This window comes from Pezoporus wallicus, unplaced genomic scaffold (genome assembly GCF_028554395.1).
Source record: "Pezoporus wallicus isolate ANWC-B61680 ecotype Strahan unplaced genomic scaffold, APGP_CSIRO_Pwel_v1 contig_2908, whole genome shotgun sequence".
NCBI lineage: Eukaryota > Metazoa > Chordata > Aves > Psittaciformes > Psittacidae > Pezoporus > Pezoporus wallicus.
In genome coordinates, this window is record NW_026642179.1 from 1,307,348 (window position 1) to 1,322,778 (window position 15,431).

A 15,431-nucleotide genomic window follows, 5' to 3' on the forward strand; every position below is an offset into this window, starting at 1 on the left:
TTATTGAAACCAAGAGAAACATTAGTTTTCTTGGTCATACTTCACCGGACTGGTCATCCATCTACTTAAGTACATGACTAAATGGACCTAGATATTTCAGAGCAAGGTGTGAGAAACCTTGTTGAAGGCAGTAAGTAAACAGCTTTTTTTTCGTCAAGCATTTCATTATCCAGATGTGTAAGCAGGGCTCAAAATCCAAGTGCTCACATTCTTTTCAAGGTCATCTTTTTATTTACAATGTTTTGGGATATTCTTAGCCAAAAAATATCTTACCCCTGCTCTGTTGAGATTGTGACTTTCACAGCTCATAGCAATGAGTTGTTCCTTTGGCTCTGCATGCACTAGAGAACTTTTCTTCTCTGTAATTCTGAACTGCCAAGCATTTAGAAATTGAGAATACTGGTACAAAGACAGACATGTTTTTTACTGCCACAAGAGGGAATGTTTATTTCATTCCTTTAGGAGAATAAGCTCATAAACGTATGCAGAAGATGAACCTAACTGTGATACAAATTCTGTCATGGCTTTCAGTAATCATTTCAAGGAAAGTGCCATTTTGGTAACCATTTCAAGTAACAGCTTCAGAATTCACAGCATGTCTATTGTGACAATAGATGTCTTTGTGTGAAGAAGTCACACACAGTAAAAAGAGATAAAAGTAGGTCTGAGACTTTATTGCCTGTCTGGCAATCTTATGCATTTGGATGATATTCTGCAAGACAGTTCAGCTAAACGACCCCTTTTATATGTTGACTTTAAACAGAAATTTAAGCTTTCAAACAGCATCCTCCAAACTAGACAATCTGTTGTTCAGATTAAAGCAGCTAAAGCCTCTACTCAGCTTGCAAAGGGAGATAAGAAATCAGTCCTTGTATCAGGTTTTCTAAATAACAGATTTCTCTGTCCGACTTCACTCCAGAGGCAATGCCATTTTCTCTTTCCATGTTTTAAACATCAGAGATGGTAGGGTGTGGGGTTTTTTAGTTTTGGATATTAAGCTTCTTAGTTGTAACACACATAACAGGACATTTAAGATCAATGGTATAAGTACTTTGCATATGTACAGCATCTGAAGATTGTTACGTTAATAAGGACATTTCTTTGGCTCAATAGGGATAAGATGTTTATGAAGCCTCTATTGATAAAAAAGCAGTTTGTTTTTTTAGGTAAAGTTTTATCTAGGTTTCCCTCCATGTAACAGCTATATTAAAATATATAGCTCCCTTCTCAACACAAATAAAAACAAAGTTTCAAAACTTAAATAACTCAGCAGTTTTCAGTTTAAAAGTTTTAATTAATTCGTTTAGCTAAATGAAGAAAACAGCTTCTATGAAAGCTTTGTTAGCTGGTTTTAATTATTTCTTTTGTGGGGCGAAATGGCAAATTTGAATTTAAATGTTTCTGGGCTGGTTTTGTTGTTCATATTCAATACTAAATCAGAACAAGTCAAAAGGCAAAAAGAGGAAAAAGCAGCAAAGCTAGCAAATGGAAATTTCTGTCTCTCAGCACTGATTCTCACTTGCAAGTTTCTCTCCTGTGAGCAGACTAGCAAAGTGTGCAGCATCTCTGCAATTTTTTAGGCCTGTTTCACTCGTTCCCCTTCATAAGTAGCATTTCTAATCACAATTCACAGCAACAGTGTACTCATGACTGCTGGTAGGCAAACTACATTCTGATCAGCTAAGTGACAAAAAGGAAAACAAAAACAAAACAAAAACAAAATCAAAAAGCTGAAAGAGCAGTAAATGGTAGAAGAAAAACAATGACCAAAGAAAAGAAAGATGGCAGAAACGAGACTGTCATCTTCCTGACTTCAAACCAGTCTCTGATCCTTACTCTGGGAGCCACAGCTCACAAGCAGGATGTATCACATTCTAAGAGCAGCCATGATATCAGATGGCTAGTTTTCTGGTCTTTATATTTCAAATGCAGTAATCCTAAAAGGAATCAAAGGCTCACATCTGGAATGTTTCCAGAAGTCAGCCAAGAAGGCAGTAATAAATGAATTCTCTTGGTCTTGGTTCCCCCAGTCTTGCCTGGTTTGGTGACGTTAGCAAAGATCATAAAGCAGCATACAGTGTAGGTCTGCGAGGAGCACAAGAGCCATATGGTGAAGTTAATTTCCTTCAGTCCCATTGATCTTTTCACTAATCGACAGCCAAAAGATGTTGGCTGATCATGGTGGCCAGTGATCTGAGCCAACTACCAAAGACAGGGGTCTGACAGTCAGCTACTGGGAAGGCCATATATCTGGACCAGCTACTGGAGAAATAGATGTCTGTGTAATAGGAAGAGGGCCAAGTACCAGCAACTAAAGCGAGTGATTGTGAACGTTGGGGGCTTGCATGTCTGGGTTCCAGCAGCTGGGGGAATAGGGAGATCTGGGGCCAGCTACTGGACAGACTTTCTGAGCACAAATACTGGAGCATTCACTATTGTGACACTATATATAAAACCATATATATTTATGTATATGTATATTATATGTATATATTCCACCAGCAGATGCTGATTGTGATCAGACAGACAGGAGGAACAGAATCAGGCTGTGCATGTTCATTTTGTGTCAGTGCTGCACGTTTGTATGTGTGCTGGTAAGGTACTGCTTTCTTCCTGTGCTGATTTCTTGATATTCCTATCAGGAATACACAGCCCACCTCCTTAATGGCTGAATCAGGATTCATAACGCTACTGGATTCAACAGCCTTTTGGTCAACCATGCAGCTGTCTGTTTTTAATCTATACCATAGAAACCAACATAGAAATCAGCACAGAAAAGTCTTCTTAACAAATAACATCATACCACACTGGGATGGCTGATGTAGCTTTAAGTTATTTAGTTATTGCACAACTACTGTACCTTTTGGCCTTTGATGGAGGATTAACCCACACAATGAACTGTGACTGGTACAATGGCTCTCTAATCACCTGCGCTCCCAATTCCACTCTGTTTATATCCAAAGTTATTACACGCAGTACACAATCCTAATTGATATTATAACATAGATATAGCTGAGCATACTAATTTGCCTTGGTATATAGTGTGGTTTGTTTCACTCTATCTTTATCCACTTTCTGTGAAAGCTAAAATTTCCATACTTCTTTCCTTGCTTGTAACTTGACACAGATTGTTTTAATGATCATATACCATTTAAGTAAAATATCTGAAGTACAAATATACTGTTACTAAAGGATGCCGATTTTCACAGAACCCAAAAATTTCTTGCTTATGCTGATATAGACTTAATGACATCACCTGAAAATCTTATCCTTTGAATCAAAAATTAGTTTATTTTGTAAACTGGTAAAATACAATGTCACTTCCAGGGCCTTATTTAGGCTTTGCTGCAATCTGTTCTCCCATTTAGAGGTGCTACCACTCAAATCAATCAAGCTAAACTCTCTCAGAGGAAAATTTTGGTTTCATAGAATTGGATACATTTAATTGTGATCAATAGGCTAAGTACAGCAAGCCAAGAATCAGCAGGGGTGGCTGGGTACAACTTACAGCAAGACAGAGCATATCTGCGAAAGTCTCGCAATATGCTTCAGGAAGTCTTCGGTTGGCTCTTCAAGATCATCTCTTCTTTCTTCAGGTTCAGGTTTAATGAACTCCAAATTAGTTTCTGGACAGTCAATCTTTATTTAAAAACAGAACAAAAACAAGTCAGAAGTCCTTTTAGCCACCTTTATTCACAGATACAACTGTCAAAAAATGATCTGTTGTATTTGTACAGGAAGCATACAGAATATGAGGGAAAGAAGAGGGGTTAACTCTTTGAGGCTGTTCACTGTTATGTAATATATTACTTAAATATGTTGGTGATAAACTCAGCCCATGAAAATCACTGGGAGCTTTGCCACTAACTTTCCTGGGAGAATTTCATCCACTGTATTTCAATTTTATCCAAACTCTAAGAACTTACAGCTGACATAATTTTTTCCTTTTTTTCTTTTTTTTCCTCCTATCTTCATTTTAAATGAGATGGTTCTTAAATGGAAATCTTTCATTAATGTAGATTCTTTTTTTATTTTGCTTTTTTTTTTCCATAAAAGTAGGCATAATTCTGATCTAGTTTGCCAGCATAAGAGATGGAAATTAGATTCCTGATTTCACTTCTGGATGTTAAGTTTTATATATATTCTATGGCATCTACTAATTTTTCATTTCTTACACTTGGGTATAGCTGTCAGAAATTTAAGAAAATGTTTTTAAGATAAATAGAAAGAAAACACTGAGCTGGAATTAAAAAGCTTGAGGTGATTGATAATCTAAGTATAAACTTTGCTAAAAATTCAGGTTGTTCTTCCAAGTTCAGCTCAGTTTGCACCTCCTGGTTTGCTGTTTTTTTTTAATGCACATCATAATCATCTGTATCTTTTTTTTTCAATATACATATTAGAACTGCATTACTTTTCTAAAGGTTAACAAAGTTATTCCATACAAAATGTGTCTTCTCAGTCACAACAGAAAAGCTCTCTTTATGACATTTCCAACATGTTCACAGATTATGATACTATCACATGTATGGGAATAACTGAAAGTGAAGAGGAGAGAATGAGAGATCCTCCTGTTCTGTTTCTTTCAGTAGAGAGAGATTACAAATTAATAGCCATTTATTGTCACAACTGCCCTTCATTATTAACAGGGGGAGATATTTTAAGGCACCATCTTTGACTGAAGTTCTCAGACTAGAAAATCCCCATTTGCTCCTCTATTAAAAATAGGCTATTTTTAGGACAGCCTCATTTATCTGTATTATCTGCTTTTACATGTCATTTCTGAATAGTCATTTGGCTTTTTAATATAGGAAACAATTGGCTTTGCTCTTGAAGTTTCCAGTTGCTAATTCAAACTGGAAAGGTGACAAAACTACCATGCAGATCTAATGCATTTTCAATACTGCGAGCACATTCTGCCCAGAATGAGTGGGTGCTCAGCATGTAGTCATAAAGAGAGAGCTATACTGATGCTTATTGACAACTGCTTGTAGCCAGTTCCTTTACAAATCCTTTATGCTACTCAGTCTAATTGCAAGCTGTATATTTATAATGGCATGCAATTCAATAGAACTCAGAAAAAAAGCTCAGATTTGAAAAGGCAGTTATAAGTCAGGTACCAAAGTTACTATTTTGTGCCAAAAGTATTTTTGGAACCAAGATTATACCAACAAAAATGACCCTTTAAAAACATTCTTTGGCCCTCAGAGGTGGTATTTGATATGGAAAGTATCATACATATTTGCCACTGTGCAGAATTACAGACTTCCATCCACTAAAATTAACATGCTGTCTCAGAGCAGCTATAATGGAAATAGGATTTGTAATTTGTGAGGTCTTGATGAGCTGTGGGAACAGCCCTTTTTCTTGAATTTTGTTAGAAAACAACCTTTTCCTTTGCTTTCTCACTTTCTTACCTGCAGTGTTACTGAGGTTGGTGTATCAGTACTGCAGATGCCTGGGGTAATCATCGTTGTTGTAAGCTTGCTGTACAATGTCATGCTGAGTAGCACAGTTCCATGAATAAGCCGCCTGCAACACACACGGACTACTGCATTGGGTACTGGAGACAATTTGAACAGGGTTTACTGAAATTACATCAAAGAACATGGAACTGGATAGCTTAAAAAACAAGGGAAAGGAAAACAAACCTTTTATCTTTATGTGTTTAATAAAAAACTGGCCTAGATAAGTAGAGGTTGCATACTGATGGCCTCACTGCTCTAGTCATATCTGTGCAGCTGCAGGGATCATGACACAAATCATGCTGCCAAGACATTCTAGGTCAGCTCTGCACTTTACCACTGACTTCTTGTGTGACAGGACTTGACATTTAAGTTAGGTGTGAAAGAAGGATAATACCGTATTTCTACTTCAAGATTTAATTTTGAGGACAAATATATCAAAGATTGCAAAGTGTCAACACACTGTATAAGGTGGAGAGTGGTATGAATTTATTCCACAAAAAGAACAAACTCATGGTAACCTACTGCAACCTTGAAGGATCTTTGCTGATTTTATGTGTAGATGGCAGGGAAAAGGGAATATGGTATCAGAGTCTCCAAATAGCTGAAAGGAGTTTGAGTGGGGTAGTTTGTCCATATGTACTGCATACAGGGTTTTGGACAGATGAAGGATTATGGCCTGAAGTACCAGTCTGAGCGCTGAGCGCTACAAGTACAAGAGTCTTATCAGAAACAGGCATGCATGTGGTCTGCAGATAAGAAAACCAGCATGATTTGGTAGGTCAATAAAATTCAGTCTAGAGAACTTGAATAAAATTAGAAAATTCAGGTAAACTCTAATCATAACTAATCCACTCAAAGTAAGAAAATAGTACCTGAATATAGGAAGATACAGTATACTGGACTTACCCTGCAATTTGTCCATATCTTTATGCTTAGTGAGGTCAGAAATTTTATTATGTTCAACACTCTTTTTTTTATTTTTATTTTTTTATATTTATTTTTATTGCGATCGTTCCAAGCACTGCTCAGTCAAAACAACCAAGGAAATGAGCCAAGATTCTCTGCTGCCCACTGCAGCAGAAACAGCCAGCCACATAGATGAGATTTGAGTGTGCAGCTTTTACCTGAGATGAGGATGTTAGGTGTACAAGAGAACCCAGATGGACTTTTTGATCCCAGCATGAATTTGCAATATTGCTGTAAGAAAGCAGCTTTGAATTGCAAACCGAAATAAACTGTTGCTAAATCATCTGAAGAAGAAATAAGAAATTCCTGCAAAGTCATTTTTATAGACAACACTCTGTAAAACAAATTCAGAGGTAATTTTTCTATTTTGCTATTCATTTCTATTCATGTTGTTAGTGCAAATATTTTATGTTATCGTGAAAACACAGCTTAGGGGGATTACTGACAGCCATTTTCTGAAGTTTCTTTTGCAGCTGCAGGTACGTTTCCTGGGGAATGGAGGTAGAAAAAGGAACTGTGATGTGAAAAAGATAGTACTTGGGGGAAAGCAGTTGTCTAATTTGAAGTCTTTCACAATTAGGTCACTAATGTGAATGGTGAATTAATCAGTGGTGATACAAAGTTGTTTTTCTGTGCTTGTCCTCAGATGACCTTTAATAAATGAGTCAAATCTCTTGAACCACTCTTTTGTTGACAGAGATTTACAACATAACTGGAACTAATTGGTACTTCTATTAAAAGGGAGTGGAGTAGCTGAAAACTGAATGGACACAAATACTAAGTTACCCTTTTGAGCTCTCATTACTACTAATCACTTTCATAGTGTGCTCTAAAACTATAGTGGGCTTTAAGAAAAATAATGCATATAGTGAATATTTGTCCTGGGAAACCTCTATAGACAGATACAAGAAGTACCACAGACGTCAGAGGCACTGTACATATGTGTTTAATTGAGGCATTTCCTGAGCTTATTATTTCAACTAATTTGCACCCAGTACAGCTGAGGCCAAAGACCTTCCAGGAGGATAAGGAAGAATAAGATAAGGTAGGTTCTCAGAGTCCTAACTGGAGAAACAGCAAATAAAGCCAGTCTTTGCTGGACTGAGAAGACTTCAAATGTTAAAGCAAATGACAGGACTGTGAGTAAAACCAAGGACATTAAACTACTTTGATAGTACAGATTTGTTTCTTAGAACTAGATACATATTTATGCCTTGTAAATAGAGTAGCCTAATTTATACACTATAAATAAGTGAACAACTTATGTATCTTCAATCAGTAAATCAGTCTTTGGACTAAGCCTAGTCTGTAAACACAGGAAGCATGTTTTAACAGTTGTGAAGAAGCACTGACAACTGTGACATACAGTGTGTGTTTTTGCAGCACAGTTTTCCCTAGCAATCTCTGGGACACTGTGCTAACATTCTTCAGGACTGGGTCTGCTTCTGAAACACACAAATGTAACAATAACAGTGGCCACACAGGTGAATGAAACAGTAAAAAGATGCGTCATCGTTTTTAGAAAAAGAGAAAGAAAGAGGAGAACATGCGGGATCCATTCGTAAAAGGAAGGAGGTAGCCTCACGAATGTGATAACCATAACCTTTATAGAACAGACAAATTCCTCTGTGTTACCTGGTTCTGTTGATGAGCTCAGGCGGCTCACTCCTTGTTCTGCCTGCCAGTTTTCCCATCTGTAAGGTGAAGGTAGTGATACTGTCCTTTGTAAAGACTGTATGACAATCACGCCATAGACAAAGCCTTCCATGTAACAATTTCAGCATCAAGCACATCAGAAGGTGAATAAACAACTGCTGTTCTGTGCCTACTGCCATTTATTTATTTATATGCTCATGTAGAATCAGGACAGATGGAAAGCCCTGGAATTACACAGATTCGTGGCTCTCATTTTTTACCGCAACCAAAATAAGCTCCACACCTTATTACAGAAGAGAACACTGCTATTTAAGGACAGCTCAAGTTTTATCCTAAATTAACAAAATCAACCTGTGTCCTGAAGTCATGTAGAACACATCCCTCCCCATACCCAGCAAGAGGAAATTTTTGTTGCTTGCTCTGCCTGATTTGGAAATACCAGTTCAAAATAAATGGTGGTGTCAGAGTCTGCCAAGTCGGAGCAATGGGCAATGTGGGGGACATTACAACTCCCAGGCTGCCCAGGTGATGGATTTCTGATTTGTTAATTAGCTCTGCATCACTAAACTGTTCAGCAGTTTTCTGATGTGAGGGAATGCAAAGTTGGTACACCGGCTTTCAAATGTTTTTCAAATTGCCTCTTCTGTCTAATAAGACTTCTTGATACAGTTGCACCATCAAGGGCTTTATTGGCATTGATTTAGGCCCACTGAAGTCAGCTACCTGATAACGATGAAAAATGTGGATATAGAGGTTCACCTACTGGTCAAGTAGGCAGCTACAATAGTTAATACTGTGTTAATTCCCAAAAATACATAACATTAGAGGGACTGTTTAGATCATACATAACAGGAAAATGAGGACAAAATATAGTGTAAAAATAATGTAATTATCACAAAACCTGACATTATAAGTCTCATAAATTCAGAGTTGTTTTTAAATTTAAAGGAAATTCAAAGCTTCTAAGCTATTAAAACCCCCATATCTTATGGACCAAGAAGTCTTAACTCTGCACTGGAATGATATTGTGACATAACTACTTTATTCTAATTATAAATACTACAGAATTCTAGAAAATTTGAATTAGAGATACAATTTTCAGCTGCAAAGGAATGCTAAATGTTCTACAGACATTTATAAGGACCACATCTTTCATCCCCAGAGTTTCTAGTTTAGGTAATTTCCATAAATTTGAAGGTGCTAAATACAGCAAATACAAAACTATCAGATTATTCCAGATTTTCAGAACAAATTTCCAGTTATGTTCCTTATTCTTTCCTAATTTTGCCCCCAAACATAAAGCTAAAAAATAAGTTTACAAGCAATAATTTTAAGGTAAACAACTATACTTAGGCAAAGATTGGAGAATATCTGCAGGGACTCAGTTTTGTAAAGACTGAGACTATTTGCACAGAAAGATGCAAAACTGATAAGCAGCAATCTCAATTGCATTTGATACTGAGTGTAGTGGCTGCCCTGTATATCCATCAAATAGTCATAAGTCAGCACACTCACGAGACAACCGCCGGAACAGTGAGAGATAATACTGGAATTCAGAAAATTTAGCAAATTTGAAATTTACTAAATATTTGTTTACTGACAAGTTGTTAACAACAACAACCACCAAAATTAAACAGGCCAGATTCTTGGGAACATTTTTAAGTATTTTGTCATTTCAGCATGGGCCAGGTATGGAGAAGAGATTGCAAATATGAAATTCTAAATAGTAAGCAATATGCTTTATTTAAACAGCTGTGATTTGATTCTATTTTATTATATATTTCTCATATACTGTGCTTAGCCAGTATTTTTTTTAGAGAACTGGAGAATTAAAATCTCAAAAAACGGCTACAGCCTTGGCAAGGGACTTTGACATGGTCTTGCCCAAAAGCATGAGAAACACTTCACACTTCTTGAAACACATGAAAGGAATTTGTATACTTTGTATGTTAAAATAAGTTGGTTTTCCCTCATCTTCAGTTCAAAGTAAAACAAGGAATAGGAGTGTAAAGGAGAGAAGCAGCCATACAATGACAATAAGCATTTTGGAAGAGAACGTAGATATCAAATTTAAAGAGAGAAGTCCTTTAAAATAAAATGTTCTATTGCCATAGGGCAGTCAAAGATCAAGATTCCTAAGTAATATCTGGGAATAACCCAAAACATCTGAATAGAGAAAAAGAGGCCATGCTCTGTACTCATATTTGCTGACCCTGAGAAGAATGGCTCAGTGACCAAATGGGACAACAACTTGAACAAGGATGTTTGATGACCCAGGCAAATACCTCAGGGTTACTGGCTTCTTCAAAGAGATTATTTCTGTCCTTTCTCCTGTAAATTAAATCTTAGACTTGAGAATGTTAAGACTTTTTAGAACTCAAATTCAACCCTAAGGAAAGTTTTCTTTAGAGAAAGTGTTATTTTTCAAGTTAGAAATGTTTTGTCAAAGATTTTCTGGTGAGATTTCTTTAATCTCTTTACACACATTTACAAAGTTTGTTCATTTAGGGACCCTAATACCATAATCTCTGCAATAATATAAGGTATTCTTGACACATTAGCATGACATTATAGGTACAAATCTGTTCTTGCTACATACTTTCAAGTTAAGAAACACTCTATTGAAATAAGTCTCCAGGTTTAGTTCCATTCCAGCTGCAAGGGTAGTGAAGCTGGGTTCACTTCAAACAGTTTATGCTTTCCACAAAATTTGTGAATCAAATAAAAACCTTTATCAACTTGCATTTTTTGTGGAGCAGGAAAAGGCCTCTCAAAGTCCTACTGTTGCTTCTCAATTACTTCAACTGATAGCATTACCTTTTAAAAATTACCTGTCAGGTTAAATCCTGCTGCCGCCTAAGTAGATAACTCTGAGAGCTAGTTTACCAAAAAAAAAATCATCTTCCAAAGAAAAGGAAAAGCAGGCTGGGTGAATGTTCAGATATTTTCAAATTTCACATTTCAGAAATTTTCAGGGCTATCCTTATTTTTAAACCAGTCAGACTATCAATTGTAATCATGGTTAATGATTAATTCTGTGGAGCTGTGGCTGCCTGAAAGAGGAAAAAGCATTTAGGCTTCTTTGTGTTAGTAATTACTGTAATTGTAAATGACACAGCTATCATATTAAGGGGTGTTGGACATGCTGTTCCTAAATCATTCCTCCCCAACAACTGAACTTTTATTTCTCCTTTGAAGGGTCATTTCAGCAATGAGCTCTACAATTATACAGCAGATGAAAGAGAAGTTACCCTCTATCCCCTTCATTGTGCTGATTGTGTGTACCAGGAAAGAATGGAGCCATTTTTCAGTAAAATTTTCAAATCACTTGGTGATTTATCTAATGAAAATCAACATGCTTGTTCCAATGGCATATATTAAATATATATATATGTATATTACAAGCTGCTGAAGGCTTTCAGGTCTTCTAAAAATCATTCCCTTGGGATTTGAATTATAGAAAGCCTCTAGTACAACAGAGTTCCTCAAGGACAGTATTCTTGTGTATTCCAGTTACCTGCAAAGGTCCCCAAGTGTTCCCCAATTAAGTTATTGTAATGCTCTGCTTCTGACTATACTCAGAACACGTCAGCTTGCTGGGGATGAGGACATCTTAACACTTCACCTCAAGTTAGATTCTCAGTCAAGATTTTCTCTCTATTTTACCCTAAGACCAGGATGATAGAAATACTCAAAATAAATATAATGCACTTTTTGTTTATAAAGACACACACAATGGAAGAGTGATGTGCTCTACTTCAGACTAACTGCGTAAGAAAAGTTAGGAATAAATTGCCCAAGCGATCCTTGGAGCATAGATTTGATACATGTTTCTTTCCTTCCTTCAAGCTAAGTCCTATAATCATCAAGACACAGAAGAATGCTCTCTTTTTCTAAACAGAGTAATCTTCAATTTTCTTCTGAAAGGATGGAAAAAGCCTCTAGCCAAGTCCAACCTATTTTTTAGTGTTTCAAGCCTCTCAGCTTTAAAGTTCAGTGGAACCCAAGGTCTTTCAAACATAGTAATTCATACACGCAATCAGATTTTTTCAGTTTGTTTTGTTTTAAATAGTGATTGCCACCATATGGGGAAGTGGATGAAGATGTCTCAGATGAGGAAAGATTTACAGCTTAAAGATGCATGCTAATGCATAAACTTTCAGAGCTTCGATGTATCCATCTATTGACCACAGGGCATGCAGGGCTAGGGTGTCTAAATAAAAATTCCGTATCATTGTAAAGGCTTGTTTTAAATTCAGATGTCTCAGTCCTACTGAAGTATATTTAGAGCACTGCAGAAAATTTACCTTAGATCTCTGTTTATGCATCACTGCAGAGACACTCAAGGCTACCAGCATTGCTAAACCACTGTTACATTTTGTGTTGTATAGAAAGAAAAGGTTAAAAAAGAGGAGAAAGCTTCTAAAGTGGTGTGTAAAGGGAAAGGTGCTCATTGCGGCATTCACTAACTGCCTCACTTTCAGCAGAATGAATGGGTGAGAGATCGGAAAGCAAACTGAAAAAAAAACCAATCATTGTGACCAAGAAGCTACGCTGAGAAGGATTTTGCAAAGCTACAGGAATAGGTACAGCAAGGCCTTTCAACAGGCCCAGGGAACTTTATTGTTAAGCGTTAAACAATTACATAAGCCAGGTTTAAAAACAATGTATTGGAAAGAAAGAAAAACTTATGGATGGGACTTTTACTGACACATCAAGAGCAGTTTATTGTGACTGTCTCAGTCTTATTACAGGAAGGTCCTGAAATTAGTATTTCTGTCTTTGTATATTTCGCCCAAATTGAGTGCAACACTATTCAAGAATGGTCTCTTCTTAAACTATAATACAAAACTGAACTTACTCTTTTGGATACAATGGGGAGCATGTCCAAGCAAGCACTTCTGTATTTTTAGAGGCACTGTTAACTCCAAGTAGTTTTATTGTCAACATAGTTTCCCTTGGAAGAGCCTTTATTTGTAGAGGAAAGTTGATTCTAAAAGCAAATGAGAAAAGAGAAAAATAAAAGTTTTTTAAAAGTGAGCACCGTTATCATAAGTGAGTTCTACTTCTTTTTTAGATGCCTTAACACAGATATCAAGCTATAAATTACAAGAATTGCACTCTGAAGGAAATACAACTGACAGATGCCCTCAATACATTGATGAACACTGCTAACCATTAACTTGGGTCATAGTACTTGAGAAGGGGCATATAAAAAGTCATTTACTTCAGTGGCAACAACTAGATTTGACAAAGGCAGGAAAAGCTTTGTTGAACTTCTGCTTTAGAATTACCTTGTCAATGAGGGAATATTTCAGAATAAGCATTCCCTAAGGGTAAATTATAAACCAATAGTTATTTGCTTTCCTGTGTCTTCAGAGGAAAACAGAAGATCTGCATAAACCTGAGATTAAGAAAACAAACTACAGGATAAATTAAATTATGTAGAAACCATTTAAATTTCAGATATTTAGTCTAGACTGGCAGAACAATGTGACTCTTGGCATTTAAAAAGATGTAGTCATACTCAAGCAGTAATCAAATGTAGAAATTTGTATTTAATAATTACAGTAGCATAAAAAACACAAGGGTTATTTGGTAGCAGAAATAAGAGAAGGTAATAGCATAAGGGAAAATTAGTGTAAGATTTCACTCCTAGTCCCAAATCTGTTGAAATTCTATTGGCTTCAGGAAAGTTTCCTTGGATACACTGAGGAGCCACTTAAAGAAGAAGGTAGAAGGTTTCTAGCTGAAATACTCAAGTACTCCAAATTAGCATTAGTGTAAAAATTTTAGATGATCAGTTCTAAACATTTAGAAATTATTCAAACTTGCATACCTCTTTCTCTTAATAACAAAGCAAGACAGCAATTTCCCACTCTTTCTGGTTAACATGAATAGAATTGAGAAGCAATTCTCAACTGTCTTCCCACATGTTCCTATTTATAACTTTCAGCTCTGCTTTCCCTTTCTCATGCCCTCTACCTCACTCATAACTAGTCAGAAGCAATTATTGGGAAACTGAACTGTTATACATGCTATATAGGTAGCTTGTTCTGTCTTTTTCACTTACAGGCACATAACTCTGTCTGTGTTACATTAAACTGTTCAACAAGGAGTTATACTTAACTTTAAAGCATTGTTAAATCTGTGAAGAGACAAAAATGAAAAATTGAGACATGCATTTTGTAATACTGACAATTGTTAACACTCTGAACTTGGAGCAATGAAAAAACCTCATAGGACCCTCACTGCAGAAATCAAATGCTTGCCAGTGGTTTCCTAGAACACAATATATAGTATTTCCAGATGTACACCAATAGGAGAAGAACCTGGAAACTTTTACAAGAGTTATATATCCCAAGAGTTAAAGTATGGGCCAAGGATGTCCAATATTTCCCTTCCAGTGACATGTGATACACAGAGAAGGGGAATAGCTGTATTGATTTTTAAAATTTTGATTAATGCTCATATAAGATTACCCAGTTGGCATAATCCTTTCTGACCACATGAGGCTGCATCAAATGGATGACTAAGAAGAAGAAAGGGGAAATGGAACAGTGGCCAGAAATGACACCCTGTGCACATACAATTTCAACAGTAGTTGAGAAGAACAGAGAAGCTACTCACTGTGCTATTCACGGATGTTAGATAAAGTTACACAGCTGGTTTAAAAGGCCAAGGGCCTAATATCATAAAAGCACTCAAGACAGAAGAGTTCCAGGGCAACCCAGGCTTTGCCCTGAGAAAGTATAAACAAAATAAGACAGGCCAAACAAAATATGGAGAAGAGGGAAACACAATGCCAAGAAAGTATCTGAGGCGATAAATGGTAAGCTTAATGTTAATTCCATATTTCAAGTCTGTAGGTTTAACATAAATTACACAGGATGGAAAAAGAGCAAATGGTGGAATACATTCAGAACAAACAGCTAAGGCAAAAGAAATAAAATAATCAAGAGATCTCAGCCCCTGAAAAATGAAACTGATGAGAACATAATTCAAAAGAAGCCAAAAATGCTCATAAGCAATAAAATCTTTCCCCTACACTTCAATTATATCTGCCCATACGTACCAGAAGATAGCACTTAACCAAATTCTTGGACAAGGTGAAAATTCATACAGCACAAATGGGAAAGATCCTGTTCATTTTTTAACACAAGGATAACAGTTCCCAATTATATGAAAGATTGAGGGTTCAACACTCAAACTACCTACTCAACTGAGGCATCAAAGCACGTAATTGGACTAATCTGGATGCTTAGCAGAAATTACCCATTTTGTTTCTTAATCATAGGGCAGACATACTATGCTTCCCATATCTTTTCAGGAGTGCTGTGT

At 36.4% G+C, this 15,431-nt stretch overlaps 1 protein-coding gene across 1 annotated transcript in view; it reads right to left on the reverse strand.

The window, feature by feature from the left end:
• PIK3C2G (phosphatidylinositol-4-phosphate 3-kinase catalytic subunit type 2 gamma) overlaps positions 1–15,431 on the reverse strand; it is a 208,370-nt gene that overhangs the window by 134,923 nt on the left and 58,016 nt on the right. The window contains exons 13-15 of the mRNA XM_057428016.1: positions 12,952–13,083; positions 5,418–5,532; positions 3,509–3,639 (exon numbers count right to left, since the gene is read on the reverse strand). Of these exons, the coding sequence (XP_057283999.1) occupies positions 3,509–3,639; positions 5,418–5,532; positions 12,952–13,083 (378 nt within the window). The remainder of the gene's footprint in view (positions 1–3,508; positions 3,640–5,417; positions 5,533–12,951; positions 13,084–15,431) is intronic.